Source organism: Carcharhinus amblyrhynchos, chromosome 25 (genome assembly GCF_965287045.1).
Source record: "Carcharhinus amblyrhynchos chromosome 25, sCarAmb.v2.hapA, whole genome shotgun sequence".
In the NCBI taxonomy this organism is placed as follows: domain Eukaryota; kingdom Metazoa; phylum Chordata; class Chondrichthyes; order Carcharhiniformes; family Carcharhinidae; genus Carcharhinus; species Carcharhinus amblyrhynchos.
Window position 1 is genome coordinate 20,805,808 of NC_137348.1, and position 19,166 is coordinate 20,824,973.

At 39.4% G+C, this 19,166-nt stretch overlaps 1 protein-coding gene across 2 annotated transcripts in view; it reads left to right on the top strand.

Annotated features, from left to right (window-relative positions):
- LOC145358136 (nuclear receptor subfamily 6 group A member 1-like) overlaps positions 1-19,166 on the top strand; it is a 379,208-nt gene that overhangs the window by 339,984 nt on the left and 20,058 nt on the right. For both annotated transcript variants that reach the window (XM_080211815.1, XM_080211816.1), the window contains 2 exons: positions 2,088-2,312; positions 7,748-8,002. In XM_080211815.1, coding sequence (XP_080067941.1) covers positions 2,088-2,312; positions 7,748-8,002 — 480 coding nt within the window. The remainder of the gene's footprint in view (positions 1-2,087; positions 2,313-7,747; positions 8,003-19,166) is intronic.

Sequence of the window (19,166 nt, forward strand, 5' to 3'; positions counted from 1 at the left end):
GACTTGTAGGTTAGAGGGATTAGCAGGGTAAATATGTGGGGTTGGAGCCTGGGTAGGATTGTCATCAGTGCAGACTCGATGAGCTGAATGGCCTCCTTCAAATATAGTATCTGGAAGACCTGATTTTGGAGAAACCAGGGACAGCGCCAGTTTTGAAACTTTGTGGGATCACTATCAGTATTGAGGACCCTAGAGTTATTCCCATCTGACCTTAAACCACTATACCACTATCTCTAGTGACCCAGTCCTGCTGGTGTGACAGGACGTATCTAGAAATGGTGATGGAGTACTCTGGGCTAAAGGTATGACTCTGAGAGCATGGCTGTGTCAAGTTATTGCATGATTAATCTGTGGGATAGCATCTCTAATTCAGGCTTAGGTCTTCAGATGTTAGTAAGAAGAATTTTGCATGACCAGTTGAACTGACTGTACCATTATTATTTTTGAATCTGATGTCTAGTTCAATGCCAGTAGTTCATCCAGCTTTATTCTTTATTAGTGTAATTTGCAACAATCCAGTGACTTGATAAATCATTCCAGAGTGCAGTTAAGAGTTTTTTAAATTCATTTACATGACACGAGCATCACTGGCTAGGCCAGCATTTATTGTCCATCCTTAGTTGCCCTTCAGCTGCTGGTGAGCTGCCTTCTTGAATCGCTGCGTAGGTACACCCACAGTGCTGTTCGGGAGGGAATGCCAGGATTTTGACCCAGCAATGATAAAGGAACATTGATTAATTTCCAAGTCAGTATGATGAGTGACTTGGATGGGAAACTCCAGGTAGTGCTGTTCCCAGGCATTGATGTCAGGTAGTCCATCAGGTTTTGTTCCTTTGTGTTTTCTTCATAATGTTGAATACAAATGAGTTGCTTGCTAGGCATTTAACAATCAACATTGCCGTGGATCTGCAGTCACATGTAAGCTAGACCAGGTGAGGACAGTAGGCTTCCTTCCCGGTGAACCAGATGAGTTTTTATGACAATTTACAAAAGTATCATGGTTATCAGTAGACTTTTAACCCCAGAGGTTCTATTGTGTTTAAATTCCACCATTTGCTGTAGTGGAATTTGAACCCAAGTCCCCTGAGGATTATCCAGGGTCTCTGAATTGTTAGTCCAGCAACAGTTAAGCACATTATGTTAACAGAATTCATCCTCTGAAAGACATCGGGTAAACCAGATGGATTTTCCCAACAATCTTGTGATTACATGGTCACCATTTCTGACTTTTTATTCCTTATTTGTTTACTTGAATATAAATTTCCCAGTTGTTGCATGTCTTTGGACCTTTGATCAACAACTCTTTATCACTAGTCATTGGTCACTAGTCAGAATCACAATGCTATCATTGACACAAGGTGTACTCTATATATGCTAGTTATTGTATTTAACTAGGTCACCAATAGAAAGTGACTATCATTTCTGTGGATGTGACATTGCACTATTTAAGCACATTCAGAAACAACTAAAATAATGCAGTAAAACAATTCAGGAAGATAAGCTTTTAGTACACACCATCTCTGCAGCCTGGTGGCTGTTTGCTCAACTATGCAAAAAGAAATCAGTAACAAAACGTACAACGTCAGTAGGGTGGGATTATCCAACCATGCTCACCCCAAAACCAGAAAATTCCACTTGAGGTCAATGGACCTTTGCCTGGTCCGCCCTTCCCTCTGTGATTCCTGTGGCAAATGGGTGAGAAAATTCCACCACCCACCCCCACCCCCCCCGCCGCTGGCCATAGAAACCATACAGTATAGAAGGAGGCCATCTGGTCCATTGGGTCTACACTGATTCCCCAGCAGAGCATCTTACCCAGACTCCCCGCACCCGCCCCCCCCCCCCCCCCAACCCCCGTAAGTAACCCATAAGTAACCAAGCTTTTGTGCATTCATTAAGACTTCAATTTATATACAGCTTTTATGTGCATCAGTGTTTCATTTCATTCCACAACTATTTTTCTATAATGTAATTTTTGGAAAGCTTTTCCAGTATTAGAAAGTGAACTAATCTGTTCGTTGGTCTCTTTCTCTCCTCTTGCTTGGTTAATGTAAAGAGTAAACACAAACTTTTTGTCTTTCCAGCAGATCAATGGAGCTGAATGGGTACACTGCACTCAGGGATCAGTTTATGGGGACACCAGTCACTGCACACTATCAATACCTGCCGCACCTTTTTAGCTATGCTGCTCATTCAGGTCTGTTGCCACCACAACCCCGCAACCTGGACCCTCAGTCACATACTCTTGTAAGCCAACTGGTTGGAGCTGAAGACCTTGAACCTCTTGGAACACCAATGCTGATTGAAGATGGGTGAGTAAAATTTAATGTAATTTTGAGGCATATATGATCTCTTGTAGACTCCAGCACTGTTACTGTATTAACTAATTTATATGCTCATTTTCGAATACAGCGAATAAAGAAATTCTGTCATGTTCGTTACATTTTATTTGGTACTTTTACAAGTCAAACTCTATAGTAAAAATATTACACAAATTTTGACTTTTTAGCGTAATTCATCTTCTTTGGGAGGGTTATGTTCAATCTTCAACAGGCTGCTGCATGGAAGACTAGGATATTTGAATTATGTTTTATATTAGGAAAGGAAAGCTATTTCATTCTATTGATTCAACATTTCTTCTCTGGTACAGTTAACCTCAGGTATGTAGGTATGTATCCATAGGTCAGCCCACATTTCCTGTCTGTCACTAACAAATGTTCCTTTCAAATTAGTTATTTGAAAGAATAGAGAAATTCTCCACCAACTGAAAATACTGGACTCAAGATATCAAAGTAAGTTCCAACAAAACTGGTGATTTTTTTGTTGCTGAACACTTGTTAGTGACAGACAGGAAATGGGGGCTGACGTACAGATACATACATACATACCTGACATCAACTCTCCAGAGTAGATCCAGCACTGAACTGACAATTGAGGCCAGTTTTGGCAGTGGCAAGTATCAGTAAAACTGGTGTTAGTACTGATCTGGTAATTTTCTCAGTTTATCTGGTGGTATTTCAGGCTCCAATGTGGATCAATTGATGTCAATCAACTGAAAATATGTAGTCCTTATCCAAAGTGCATGTATGTGAGTGAGGTACTCTGGATTAATAAATACGATTCAGCAAAATTTGAGATTACATCACCATATGTTCAGACAAAACACAATCCATACATCATCGACACTACCTGGATTTACTGTAGATACTACAGATCAAGCATTCAAAATAAAAGTTTGAGCAAATGCTGTTGCAAAAACAGACATAATCCTGGGCTGCACTGTCATGTTGAGAGGTTGGTGCAACTGGTACAAAGTGTCCAGGTAACTTCCCATTAACAGACTCTGAGCCAAAGTTTCTCAAGCTGCAGGTACTTACTGAAGATGTGTTTTTCTGGTGTCCAGGAATTCTACAGTCTATGGTCACAACTGCCCTGCCATCTTTATTATATGCTATTTTATTATTTCTCTCAATTAGTTTATAATTAATAAACCTGCTACTCCCAGTAAGCTGCTTTATTGCTGGTAAGATTTACTAATGCAAGTAAAACCTATCAATACTAAAAAAATACATGAGCTTAGAAGATTGGTTGGTGAATATTTTGCAATCACTTATGTTTCCGTATGATCTCACTCTGAATTCAGCTCTTTATGAAGTCTCCATCACTTTAACATTGTTTTATGGAAAAATTTATAAAAATAACAAATTCCATGATTGATATCATGAAATAATCTTTTTATTGCTTTTGTGATGGGGATATACAAATGTATTAGCTCTCTCAAATACTGAGTTTATTCTTAAAAGCCACTTAAGATCAGGTATATATTTCACAATATGTGAATCTCCATTGAACTTGTCACTGTTCTTGCAATTTTACTTCTGCACAAAAATATTTAAAAAGTGAGACAACAAACATGCTCCTTGAATAGGTTTTCATTGAGAACACATCCAGTTACAAGTAGAGACGGTATACAATAAATACTAGAGGTTGCAGGAGTGTGGAGGGTGAAGACTGGAGGGAGGAAACTGAGAGAGACACATAACAGCGGGGAGGGACAAGGAATGACAGCGAGGTTTTCACTGGTGTATTGGTTTTTGTAAAATTGACAACAGATGAACTAATTCCAGCTGAAATTGGCTGAGGTGTACTGGTCCCAACTCTGTAACTGGGGTCCGTACTGATGAATCTAGTTAAATTACAGGTAATCAGTCTTTTCCACTCAAATCCAGCTGTGACAAGTTCTCACCAGTCCAGTCTTGAATTGATTATAGATCACACTTAACAATGGGAACTCTAAAGCTCCACATTGTAATCTTCACAATAGATTTGTACATTCTGCACCACATTGCATCTGTTTTTATAAAATTACACAATGTGACTTATTATGAGCCATACCGCAAACATGTTGCTGAATAATAAGAATGGCATAAGTGCATTTTACCATCCTTCAGAAATTGTCCTTCTCCGTCAGTCTCCAATATAGGAAAAATTAAACTGATTTTAAGCAAGTTTCTTGCAGCTCATTAGCTTCTTTACAGATTTCTTCTGATGACCTTCACAAGAAAAGAGAAATTTAAAAATTGCCAATTGAATGTATACTCATGAAGTTCCTAACCAGTGCATAGTATTTAAAAGATACAAAAGTGCCCAGTTCCTAGATTGGAGCTTTAAGAGCAAACAATTTTAAAATGTTCAATTATTTGAATGTTCAATTATTTGAATATTCAATTATTTGATTGTCCTGAGTCCCAGAGGATATTTTGGGCCATCACCACAATACCCAGATTTACCTTGCTGTTGATCAGATTGTATTTGGTCTTGTCTTAATATTACAATTCTAAATCCACCAAAATGCATCAGATAATTTTATTTAACTAGACCTCTTTACAACTAGAAGGGACTGGCTGCAACTGGGCTCCTTTGGTCGATTGGCCAAAATTCAGAGTAAGCCCCATTTAGCTCACAAAATAATAATAAGATATGTTAACTTTGCCGTAGAATAATAGTTCGTACACTGAGTGGTATCAGACTATCACCCAAGTGAGCAATGATACAAAAGAGCTATGAATGATTACTTCTAGAGGTGAATAGTTGCTCATCAGTTTTACTGTATACTAGCAGATGAATATTTGTATTTTGGGTGCAGATGTTTGTTATTAGATGATTTCTGTTAATTATTTCTAGAAAATTGAGAGGAGCAGCAATGTGCCTTCAACAAGCTACTTGTTTTACTAGACCATTCCTGTTTTCTGCTTCACTAGAGAAATATGGGTTAGGTTGTATTGGTGACCAAATTCGGTATGTGTGTGTTCTGGTCAAAACATTGCAGTTTATGCATGGTTTCCTTTTATTTGTGTAGAACAATTTGACTACATACTTCAGAAGTGATTTAATTTCAGTAGTACAGTTGAGTTGCTGATAAATCCAAAGGTCTTTGACAGTAACAACTGACGTTTCTGTAGTACTCATTACACATACAGAACCTTCACAGACTGCTTTACAGAGTGGTGAGTAGCAGTTAGACAGAATGGAGAAAAGGAGAAGGATCAAGAGGAGTCCAAAAACATCAAAGTTAACGCGCCTTTTAAAGGCCGAGAGGGAAGTGGAAATAATGGCAAAGGGAGTTGTAGAAGATGAATATATAGTAACTACATGAATAGCCAGTTATGAAATAGAGGGAGAGGGTAGAAATATAGTAAAGTTAGCGTCTGGAGAGAAGTGTGTGCATGTAAAATTGGAGTGGAGAAGATTGTTGATGTGGAGATTGTAAGACCCTGGAGGGATTTAAAGATGAATCTAGCTAACTCCTTTTTGAAAGAATCTTAGACATGTATCTTATGAAAATATCATTTTGGGACCAATGATAGGCACAACTGGTGAATTACTGTAAAGAAAATTCTAGTCTTTTCAATCCATTGGTAAATAAGTTTTTAACCATGTAATTTTTTTTGTAGAATCCCTGCAATGCAGAAGGAGGCCATTCAGCCCATTGAGTATGCACAGAACACAATCCCATCCAGACCCTATTCCCGTAACCTCTCATATTTACCTTGCTAATCCCTCTGACATTAGGGTCAATTTAGCATGGCCAATCAACCTAACCTGCACATCTTTGGACTGTGGGAGGAAACTGGAGCACCCGGAGGAAACCCATGCAGACACAGGTTGAGAATGTGCAAACTCCACACAGACAGTGACTCAAGGCTGGAATTGAAGCCGGATCCCTGGCGCTGTGAGGCAGCACTGCTGTGACACTGTGCCACCATGTCATATAAATTGACATAGAAAATACTAGAAATACTTTGCAGATCTAGCATCACCTGTGCAGAGAGAAATAGATAACATTTCAGATTGGGATCTTTACCAGAACTGGGAAAAGTTAGATGTGTAATAACTTTTAAGGAGGTGAAATGGGGGAAGGTGGGAAAAAACAAATGGGAAGGTCTGTGAAAGGACAGCAGAGGGAAGACACAATAAATGACAAGAGTTGGTGGAAATAGCCAAAAGGAGTGGTAATGGAACAAGTAAAGAAACAAAAGATAAGCCCAGAGGAGGTGTAAAGGCAGAACAAAGAACAGCTGACATCGAAAAGCAAAAACAAGAACAACAAGATTAAGCTGGAAACCTGCAAAGGGGTCAAAATGGGAGGAAAAGGGTGGGAGCAAAGATTACAGTCTAAAATTGGTGAACTTTGTATTGAGTCAAAAAGCGGCTGCAAAGTGCTTTTTGAATTTTTTTTTCCCTGTTTGTGATACATAAGAACATAAGAAATAGGAGCAGGAGTAGGCCATCTAGCCCTTCAAGCCTGCCCCGCCATTCAATAAGATCATGGCTGATCTGTCGTGGCTCAGTTCCACATTCCCGCCCTCTCCCCATAACCCTTAATCCCCTCGCTTATCAAAAACCCATCAACCTGCGTCTTAAAAATATTTAGCGAGGCAGCCTCCACCACTCCAACGGGCAGAGAATTCCAGAGATTCACCATCCTTTGAGTGAAGAAGTTCCTCCTCAACTCCGTTCTAAACCGCCCCCCCCCCTTTATCTTGAGGCTGTGCCCCCTAGTCCTACTGTCCTTTCTGAGCGGGAAGAGTCTCTCCACCGCTATCCTATCCATCCCATTCATCATCTTATATGTCTCAATGAGATCCCCCCTCATTCTTCTAAACTCTAACGAGTACAAGCCTAGTTTATTCAGCCTCTCCTCATAGCTCAACCCCCTCAACTCCGGTATCAGCCTAGTAAACCTCCTCTGCACTCCCTCCAAGGCCAAAATATCCTTGCGTAAGTGCGGTGACCAAAACTGCACACAGTACTCCAGCTGCGGCCTCACCAATGCCCTATACAGCTGCAGCAAGACCTCCCTACTTTTATATTCAATCCCCCTCGCTATGAAGGCCAGCATCCCATTAGCCTTCCTGACCACCTGCTGCACCTGCAGGCTGGGTTTTTGCGACTCATGCACAAGGACCCCGAGGTCCCTCTGCACCGATCATTTACCTCTCTCAAAAGCTTAAATAAATTATGGAGAGTCCATGATGGTTCACACTGTAAATGGCATGAGAAAGTACAGGCATGATTTGCTAAATGTCTGTTTCCTATTTCATGCATATTTTAATCAAATTATGTTACCATTACTGCAACTAAGCTCTTCAAAAAATTCAAGCTACGTTTAAACCGATTCATTTGAAGTTGTATGTTTTCCCAAAGATTGTTGTAATTTTGGGTTTTGATGTCTTATTTTTAACAGATACAAGGTAACTCAGGCTGAGCTCTTTGCTTTACTTTGCCGGTTGGCAGATGAGTTACTTTTCAGGCAAATTGGCTGGATCAAAAAGTTGCCATTCTTCTGTGAATTATCAATCAAAGATTACACCTGCCTGCTAAGCTCCACCTGGCAGGAGCTCATCCTCCTATCTTCCCTCACTGTCTATGACCGACAGATTTTTGGAGATCTTGCTGATGTGACTTCAAAGTATGCACCATCTGACGATGAACTCCAAAGGTGAGATAAATGGCATAGAATGCTTATTTTGTACTATTTGATCATTTTCTTGAGGCTACAGGTATGCAGCCACTTTTGTATCCATGCGAATTGACTCGGGTGCACGTTGGCGTAAAAGTGGCATTATAATCAGAGCCTGGTTGCAATTTGTCATCCCGAGCACACTAAAGCTAAATGGCTCATCACCCTTTAGACCAGTGGTTCCCAATCTTTTCAGTAACTGGGCACACTTCAATGACACTAATAGTTTCATGGCACATCCACTCCATTTATTTACATTTACTATGGTTATGATCTTACTAGAGAAGTTTGCAATATACAGTTGAAATTGTATGTTGTTTTGTTCTGATCCAGTTGTATTTGCAACATAAAATTGGATCAGAGCAAAATACAAAGTTCAGTAAATATCAAGTTCCCTGGTTAGTGGGAAATCCAAATTTGACAAATTTATTTGAGTGTTTTATTTGAGGATGTAACAAGTAGGATAGATAAGGAGGAACCAGTAGATGTAGGCTGGAATTCTCTGGTCTCTCACCCCCACTCCAACAAGAAGGGAGAATTTGGCACTCAATCAAATCTCCGTTCACAGCAGCGGGACCTGAGAATCCCAGCCATAGTATTATTGGATTTCTGAAAGGCATTCAAAGAAGGTGCCATGTTTACAAGGGGCCCACTTCTCAGTAGCCCTACAATTAGAGCAACAAAAACTATCATAAGTCAACAGTGCACATAGTGTTATACAATCATAGGTATCACATATTATTTAATTTGATTATACTGTGTTAATTGAAACAGTCTTGTTTTTCTGTGAGCTTGGTGGGGGAAGAGGGCAGGAAGGGGGATTGCAGGCAACTCCAGGGATTTGTCAGTCCCACTGCTGCTGAAAATCTACCCCTTTCAATGTTGGTAGAGTCAAAACTACCTTCTGAATAAAACCCTGCAATCTCCCGACACAAACTGCAGCCTATCATTCCCTTTTGAATTTCTGATACTTGAACTTGTCAGGTAGCTTGATGGAAGGTGCCTGGGATTGCTGGCAGTTTTCTCACAGAATACCAGTGTGCCACAACAGTCAACTGGTGTTAAAAACTTGGCCAGTCCCATTAGATCTCCTGGGTGCTTGATAAATTTAATAGGTTTTTCAATGTTAAGGGAAGACGCACACTCCTATATGCGCAATCCTGACATTTAAAACAAGCCACTGGGAACTGGAGCTTTGCTCAGAGCCATTTAACTTCACTTATTCTGATACTGTACAGCTAGTGAAATATCACTGTCTTTCTTTGTACCTGACGCCTGAATTTTACAAATTCTCAATATTGTAGCTGAAATCTGCAATTTAATGCAATACCTGATTATATGTAAGTATTTGTTGGTCAATTATGAATATCTCTTGCAACTATGATCCTGTAATTGCACTTTTTATCAATTATCTTTTAATAGTTTTACTCAATCTTTTCTTTTTCGGTTAATATCATCTCACCAATTATTTTGCAAATGGAATGTCAAAACTACATTGAAAAATTTTGGTGTTCACTTTTGTGCCAAGACTTGAGTGCTGTTACCATATCTCTGGAGGCCCTGTTGGAATTTTTATTTCACTTTTAGACAAGATACAAGAATAAGCTTGTTAGACCACTTCAGTCTATTTGGAATGCATTTCCAATTAAATCACTGTAAAATTGTGAATAGACTTGTTTAAAATTTAAAATTAAATTCTTTTAACTTAATATTTTAAACAGTGACCACTATATATATTCTAGAACCATAGAATAATTACAGTGCTGAAAGAGGCCATTCAGCCCATCATATTTGCACCAACAAAAAAGAATCTCACGGCTCATTTCAATCCCACCTTCCAGAACCAGATCCATAAGTAGCCTTGCAGGTTACGACACTTTAGACGCAGATCCATGTACCTTTTAAATGAGTTGAGCATTTCAACCTCAATCACCAATTTTGGCAGTGAATTCCAGATACCCACTGCCTTCTGGATGAAAAAGTTGTTCCTCATGTCCCTTCTAATCATTTTAAGTCAATGCTGCCTTGTAATTGTCCCACCTAAGGAAAACAAGTATTTTCTATCTACTCTATCTAGGCCCCCATCTTAATTTTATACACCTCAATTAGGTCACCTCCTAAACTCGTCTGTTAAGAACATAAGAAATAGGAGCAGGAGTAGGCCATCTAGCCCTTCGAGCCTCCCCGCCATTCAGTAAGATCATGGCTGATCTGTCGTGGCTCAGTTCCACATTCCCGCCCTCTCCCCATAACCCTTAATCCCCTCTCTTATCAAAAACCCATCAACCCGCGTCTTAAAAATATTTAGCGAGGCAGCCTCCACCACTCCAACGGGCAGAGAATTCCAGAGATGCACCACCCTTTGAGTGAAGAAGTTCCTCCTCAACTCCATTCTAAACCGCCCCCCCCTTTATCTTGAGGCTGTGCCCCCTAGTCCTACTGTCCTTTCTGAGCGGGAGGAGTCTCTCCACCTCTATCCTATCCATCCCATTCATCATCTTATATGTCTCAATGAGATCTCCCCTCATTCTTCCAAACTCTAACGAGTACAAGCCTAGTTTATTCAGCCTCTCCTCATAGCTCAACCCCCTCAACTCCGGTATCAGCCTAGTAAACCTCCTCTGCACTCCCTCCAAGGCCAAAATATCCTTGCGTAAGTGCGGTGACCAAAACTGCGCACAGTACTCCAGCTGCGGCCTCACCAATGCCCTATACAGCTGCAGCAAGACCTCCTTACTTTTATATTCAATCCCCCTCGCTATGAAGGCCAGCATCCCATTAGCCTTCCTGACCACCTGCTGCACCTGCAGGCTGGGTTTTTGCGACTCATGCACAAGGACCCCTAGGTCCCTCTGCACCGTCACCTGCTGCAGTTTTTCGCCACGTAAGTAATAGTCCTTCCTACCATTATTCCTACCAAAGTGGACCACCTCACACTTGCCAACGTTAAATTCCATTTGCCAGTTCCTGGCCCATTCGCCCAGCCTATCTAGATCCTTCTGTAGACTCTCCACACCCTCTGCACAATTTGCCGTTCCACCAATCTTGGTGTCATCAGCAAATTTTGACACCATACACTCGGTTCCCTCCTCCAGATCATCTATATAAATGGTAAATAGCTGAGGCCCCAGCACCGACCCCTGGGGCACTCCACTAGTCACCAACCGCCAATCTGAATAGCACCCATTAACCCCCACTCTCTGCCTCCTATTTGACAACCAATCCTCTATCCACGCTAACACCCTACCCCCAACTCCATGCCCCCTTACCTTCTGCAATAACCTCTTGTGAGGTACCTTGTCAAACGCCTTCTGAAAATCAAGAAAGACCACATCCACCGGCTCTCCTCTATCCACCGCCCTAGACACATCCTCATAGAACTCCAATAAATTTGTCAGACACGACTTCCCCTTAATGAAACCGTGCTGCGTCTGCTCTATCAAGCAATTCCCCTCAAGATGCCTCGCTATTTCCTCCTTGATGACGGGTTCTAACATTTTACCTACAACAGACGTTAAACTAACCGGCCTGTTCTATGGAAAACAACTCTAACTTATCTGATCTTTCCTCATAGCTGGAATTTTCAGGCCCTGGCAACATTCTTGTAAATCTCCTTTGCACTCTCCAGCACAAGTATGTCTTTTCTATAATGTGGTGATCAGCACTGTACACAAAATTCCAGCTTTGGCCTAACTAGTGTTATTGTTCAAGTCAGAAACTCCAGGGTGTTGTATGGAGCCCGGCTGGGTCATAAATTTTGCATCTTGAATTTGGCTAGGATAAGCAAGAGATGTTTCACTTCAGGTATGATTCAAGTCACCCACTAGGGAGCTTTTATCAAACAAAGTTTATTAAAGAAAATGGTTAACATGTATTGTAAGAAAATTAGCATGAACTTTTATCAACAAGAAACAAACAATGATAATGTATAACCCTTAACCAATGTTCCAATCAAACCAATCCCATGGACAAAAGACCCTTTTAACAGGTTTAATACAGCACAGATTAATGCTCACATCTACTGGAAATTGAGTCATTTGGTTGGAGAATTGAAAACTCTCAGTCTTGATTCCTTCAGAACAGATTGAAATCAGAACAGCTTCCCAGAACATTAGGGACTTCAGGCAAACTATTAAGAGCAAATTCTTTCCTTCAGTAGAATCACCAGTAGAATTTCCAAATAAAACAGGGAGAGGGAGAATTCTGTTCAGGTTGCTTTCTCTGTTTAAAACCCAACTGCAGCTCAGAACTGAAAATGAAACCTTAAACACACTGGGAATAAAACAGTCCAAGAACACATGACTGTCTTCCTAATAATGCAGGATCATAAAATTAATCCCAGAGAAAACAAACAACCCCATTTAAACCGCTTAATTAGCAATAAAAGGACTCATTGTAGTCAACCCGGCAACATTATGACATCAGCTAAGACTGAGCGCTGAGAAACACTGACTCAGAGAGCTACAGAGATCATGATTTTTTAAAAAATCTCTTAAAGGTACTCTAATGTCACACTAGCATTTTACACAGTTCCAGCATTATATCCCTGCTTTTGCATTCAATACTTGCCCATTAAAGGAAAGCATTCCATATGCTTTCATGACCACCTTGTGCACCGGACCTGTACACGTGCATTCCAAAGTCGCTCACTTCCTTAGCCCCTCTCAATATTTTCCCATGTATTGAGTATTCCCTTGCTTTGTTTGCCCTTCCCAAATGCATTACATTACACTTTTTCAGATTTGAATTCCATTTCCACTTCTCTGCCCACTCAACCAAACCACTATATAACTCTGGAGTCGACAGCTATGCTCTTCACTTTCAACTATAAGACCAATTTTAGTGCCATCCAAAACTCTCAGAATGATGTCTCTCACATTGAAATCTAAATCTTTAATATAATTCTGAGACCTGTGGAACACCACTGGAAATTGTTTTCTATTTGCAAAAACATCCATCTACCTTTTGTTTCCTGTCATTGAGACAATTTTGGATCCAACTTTCCTCTGTACCCATGAGATTTCACTTCTTTGACAATCCGCCATGCGAGACTTTGTCAGAAGCCTTACTGAAATCCATGTAGACAATATCCACTGCAAATACCCTTCTCAATTTTTCTTATTGCTTCCTCAGAAAATTATATTACTCTATGTAAAAGAATATTATCTCAGGTGGAGCACCCTACAAGGTATACAAATACCACACTTACAGCTTCAGTTTCTAGGTTGTGACTTATGCCTTATTTATTTAATAAGAGAAGTACCAGCATTCTGAAGAAAAGAAAACATCACAGAATCAACTAAACTTCTAACTTTGGCAAGTTCTAAGCCATGAGGTATTGGATAATTGGCCACTAGCTGAGTACCCTGTCTGACTTTCCTGTCTATTGACTTCAATTTTACTTCTTTGCTGCTCAAAGATTGTTCCTCATGGCCTTGAACTTTCCCTCACTACCAATTGTAAACTTTACTGATCCACATACTTTTACTCATGTACCCTGGTGAGGACTTCCTTCATTGGTCTCTGGTGACAACTTGGTTTCCTGCAAATTTCCACTCTCAAAGTCTGGCATTGACATTTTACCTGCTACCTATGGGAGGAAAGAGTCAGAGTCAAGGCAATCGAATGCTGGAAAGCCCTGGGACCAGTTCTGAGGTCCCAGGATATGTGGGGCCAATTTTTTTTCCCCTCCGGTCCTGATTTGCTGGCAGAAGAAGGGAATGAATGAGCTTCACACAGGCAGCCTTGGTATCTGCCATTGGCATTCCCTATTTATTTTCCTTTGGCTTTGAATCAAGTCACCTTCAAAACTTAAGATCATTGGTGTAGTATCACATTCCCATGTATAGGGGGCTCTGCTTAAAAACAGTTCATTCTGAACCTATTCAAATTGTGAGCCGAAACCTTTTTTCAAAAGATTAGAGACTCTTCATGTTTCTAGCAAAACTGGTTCTGGTTTTGGAGCATGCTTTCTAGAAATTTAAATTGTTACTTTATTTGTGTTAGTTTGGGCCATTTCAAAGTCAGTGTGTAGAATCGGATTTGGCGCAGTGAGTAAGATGGCATTTTCCCAAAATAGTTTAAATTTCAAAACACAAATACTTGTATGAAAGCTGATAATTAAATACTGAAGGCTACTATTCTGCAATTTTGTTTTACTTTGGTGCCAAGCCCTCTTCCCTGAACAACTGAGGTCTACCTCCCAGCCCCCATACTCAACATCTCTCCTGAATTTTTACTCTAGAGTCACACTAAATCTGCAGTTCTAAAATGGGATTTCATTGGGAAAAAGTTTGGGAAGCATTGTTCTAGATTTCTGAGTTTTGGGTCAGAGTGGTGGAGTGTGAATCTAATGGATTGTGCATGATGGTGCCTGCCCGGTTAAAATTAGAACTCAGGTAATTTCTTATTCATGGAATTATGGGATTACGCTGCTATTCTCCATACTTCTTTGTGATGTACTGCAAATAAAGGTATAGACAATTGATGGCACAGAAGGAAGCCATTCGCCTAATTGTTTCAATGCTGACTGAAAAAACAGCTATCCAACCTAATGCTACTTTTTGCACCTCTTGGTCTGTAGCTCAGATTACAGCATTTCAAGCACACATCCAATTCTTTTTTAAATACAGTGTGGATTTCTGCCTCTACTACCAGTTCAGGTAGTGAGCTTCAGACTTCCTAAATGAAAATATCTCTCCTCAAATCCTCGCTAATGCTTCTGCCAGTTGTTTGAAACCTGTCCTCTCTGCTATGCGTAATATGCCTTTCGCATCGTCTATCCAGATTCCTCATAATTTCATTTCAATTAAATTTTCCATCAGTCGCCCAGTTCCAAAGAAAACAACCACAGCCTATCTTTTCTCATATTTAAAATTCTCCACTTCTGGCAACATCCTCATTAATCTCCTAAGTACACTCTCCAGAGAGATCATATCCTTCTTTAATGCAGTGACCAGATCTGTACAGAGCACTAATTGTTTCCAACCTAGTATGTTATATAGTTCTAGAATAATCTCCCTGTTCTTACACTCTATGCTTCAACTAATAAAAGGTAGTATCCCCTCTGCCGCACTAACCATCTTATCTACCTGTATTCCAACTTGAAAGGTATGTGGGCATGGAATCGAAGATCTCTGTATTCCTCTAAACTTCTGAATTAGCTCCTTTTTTTAAAAAAGACTTACTCATAGAATATCTGAAAGAACATTACAAACATTCCAAAATGACCATCACACACTGTGCAAAAGTATTCAGGTTCTTTATTTGCATCAAGTTAAACTCGGGTGTCTCAGTACAGTCAAAGAAACAATACAGACACTTCAAAATGGTCCTTACAAATAGTGCAGAGGTATTTAAAAGTTGTCTACGTAGAACAAGTTGCAGTCCAAGGTGCTGCAATACATGTAATATTTACCATACAGTTACCTACTTTCTTAAATTTGAATTTTTAATCCATTCTTAAAGTTGCAAAGCCAATGCTTGGAGTGGACCAGGCAAGCCCAAATCCATTTATTGCTTGCTCCAAAATCCAAATTCAGTCCAGTTCATGGTCCTCACAAGAGAGACAAACAAGATAAGGCGTTGCGCCCCATCTTGGGCTTGATCCAATACATTTTTTTAAACTCCATCCTTAAAAATTTCAAAGGCAGTGTTCAGAATGAACTGTATAAACCCAAATCCATTCCTTGTTTGCTCCAAAAACCAAATTCAAATTCCAAATTGAATCTAATTCAAGGTCCCCTCGAGAAAGAGCGAGAGAGGGAGAGACATATAGGATCCAAGCTGACAAGATGAGGCATTGCACCCCATCTTGGGCTTGATCCAAAATTTGATCTTAGCCAAAAGGCCTGTCATAACTTGTCTTTATCGCCCTCCCCAAGTTCATCACCTCACACTTCTCTGGTTTGAATTCCATTTGCCACTTTTCTGTCCATCTAGTACAATCAAAACTTAGTCTACAGTTATCTTCCTTACCATCAACCACATTGTCAATTTCTGTATTATTTGCAAACTTCTTAATCATCTCTCTACTAAGTCTAAATCACTATAAATTACCGAGCCATGTGAAACCCCATTGAAAGCAGCCACTTTATCACAAAACACCCATCAATTATTATCCTTTGCTTCCAAGCATTAAGCCAAATTCAGATCCACTTTACCATTTTCCCTGTTGCCATATAATGGCATCCCCTGGAGAACATCAAATGACTATTATGGTATGTTCAATGCTGCAATTTTACTGAATGAAAAAACATACAATTGTGAAAATGTTGTTGTAGGCAACCTCATAACATTCAAATACCTTAATACTAGGATGTTCAATTAGCAACTCTATGGCCAATGTGATATTCTATAATAATTTGTCCCTCAAAATTCAGACAGCTTGGATCAGCTTATTGTCCATATTTGTTATCTGCTGATCTGTCCTCTTTGAAATTTGTGGGTTGTATGATTTGGAAGAAGCTCTTTTAACATTGCCTTATTGGGAAATAAATTCCAGATGAGTACACCCAAGATCTATATTAGTGGCAGTTGAAGTATATGTAAATTAATAAGAATTATTTTAATTGCAATAAATATATAGCACAAAAGAGAATAGATATTTAAAGCTAGAAAATTGCAAGCATTCTCAAAAATTGTGTAAAAACTTTAGAATATTAGAACAGATTCTAAATAATTGTATTCAAGATTTACAGAATGTAAATTAGTATCCTATAGCTACAATTTATTATTTTACAAACTAAAGCATATTTTTTAAAATTTACTCCAGTACGTCAAAATTATTAAGGATTTTTATCAAGGAGGAATGCTTTATTTTTATGTACTCTTCCAAATTATGTGTGATAAGTGGTATCCACCATTTTAATTTCTGTGTTTTCCATCACTAATTTGAACCAGATTTACGTCCTCTGTTATTTCCTTATCAAATTTTGGAAGTTTTAAAAATTTGATTTAAGGTTAGGTGCATTGTTCTGACACACACAATCTGAATTGCTGCAGGTCTGGGGGCAGTTGCACCATTCAGTGACAATCTCAAACTTGGCACTAATGAGTTTTTAATTTCAGTCTGTTCACAATTTTATACATGAACAACCTTGTGGCATATTTAATGTGTATTCCTGTCCACCTTATTTGCCTCCTACATTGAAGGAAGAATATTTATTGCAGGTGGGCTTGACTTTCTAGCTGATTTGTACCATTGTCCCCTGCCCCCCTCATATAATTGACATCTTATCTTGCAGAATGATGCCATTAAAATATTGGTTTTGAAGCCTTGCAAAAAAACTTACAAAAATCAAATTTAAATAGAAAACAAACTTGATTTAAGTACTTAAGTATATTCTACTAATGAATTCTGAATTGTTTGAAAGAGTGAAAACTGGGAACTGTGGTGGACACATTGCAGTAAGGAGGAACTTAACACAAAGAGCAAGGAAACAATAATCAGTGTTGGAAATTCATAAGTGTGATGTGTTTGGTAAATGCTAACAAATGTTACAAATTCATTATATAAAACAGAAGGATTTTCATTGAATTCTTTAAAAATAATGCTTGTGTGTGCAGCTTTGCCCCTGCAGTCTCTATCACAGAATTGTTACGGTGCAAAATTAGGCCATTCAACCCATGTGTCTGCACCAGCTCTCCAAATGAGCATTATAACTTAACGCATTTCTCCTGCCTTTTCCCCATTACCCTGTACATTGTGTCTATTCTAATAATCATCTAATTCCTTCTTGAATATGGAGTGAACCTGTCTCCACCACACTTCTAGGCAGTGCATTCCAGACCCAAACCACTCACTATGTGAAAAATATTTTTCTCACATCACATTTACTTCTTTTGCAAATCATTTTGAATCGTTCGTTCTTGATCTTTTTCCGAGCAGAATTAGTTTCTCCGTTTCTTCTCTGTCCAACCTCTTCATAATTTTGAACATCTCTATCAGATTTCCTCTTAGCCTTCTCCTATCTATGGAGAACAGTCACAACTTCTCTATTTATCTTCATGAAGTTTCTTATCCTGGAACTATTCTGTAAACCTCTTCTGCACTCTTTCCAATGCATCCACATCCTTCCTAAAGTGTAGCATGTAGAACTGTACACAATACTCAGCTGATGTTGAACAAGTCTTTTATACAAGTTCAGCATAACATCCTTGCTCTTAATTTCTATGCCATTATTAATAAAGCCTAGGATACTATATGCTTTAATTACACTCATCTGTCCTGCCATCTTCAATGACTTATGCACATATACACCCAGATCTTTGCACTCCTGCACCCCCTTTAGAGTTTACCCTTTAATTTATATTATCTCTCCATGCTCTTTCTATCAAAATAAATCAATCAGCTCACACTTCTCCAAGTCGAACTTCATCTGCCACCTATCTGTCCACTCCACCAACTTCTCCGCATCCTTTTGAAATTCTACACTGTCCTCCTCAAAGTTTACAAGTTTTGGATATTGAAATTATTGCCTGCACACCAAATCTAGATCATTAATAGATATAAGGAAAAGGAAGGGTTCCAATACCAACCCCTGGGGAACTCCACTACAAACCTTCCTCCAGCCCATAACACTTAGCCAATTTCATATCCATGTTGCTACTGTCCCTTTTATTCAATTAACTACAACTTTGCTCAAGTCTGTTGAGAGGCATTGTATTAAATGTTTTTTTGGAACTTCGTGTATACCTTGACAACAGCATCACCCTCATCAATTATCTCTGTCACCTCTTAACAGAACTCCCAACAAGTTAGTTAAACAGTCTTTCCCTTAAGAAATCCATGCTATTATTTCTATCCTGAACAATTACTTCAAGAAGATCCCCACCACCAGAGTTAAAATGACTGGTCTGTAATTGTTGGGTTTGTCCTTGCAACCTTTTTGGAACAAGGACATAAGGTTTGCAATTCTCGTGGTCACTCTGAATGCCCCTACAATTTTCGCATTTGCTTCTTTCAATAGCCTTAGAAGCATCTTATCCAGTCCCCAGTGCCTTGTCAACTTCAAGTACCAACAGTTTATTCAGTACCTCTACCTTATCAATTCTGATCCCTTCTAGCGACACTCTCCTCCTCTGTCAGTATGTCTTGGGTAAAGACAGATGCAAAATATTCAATTAACACCTCAGCCACACA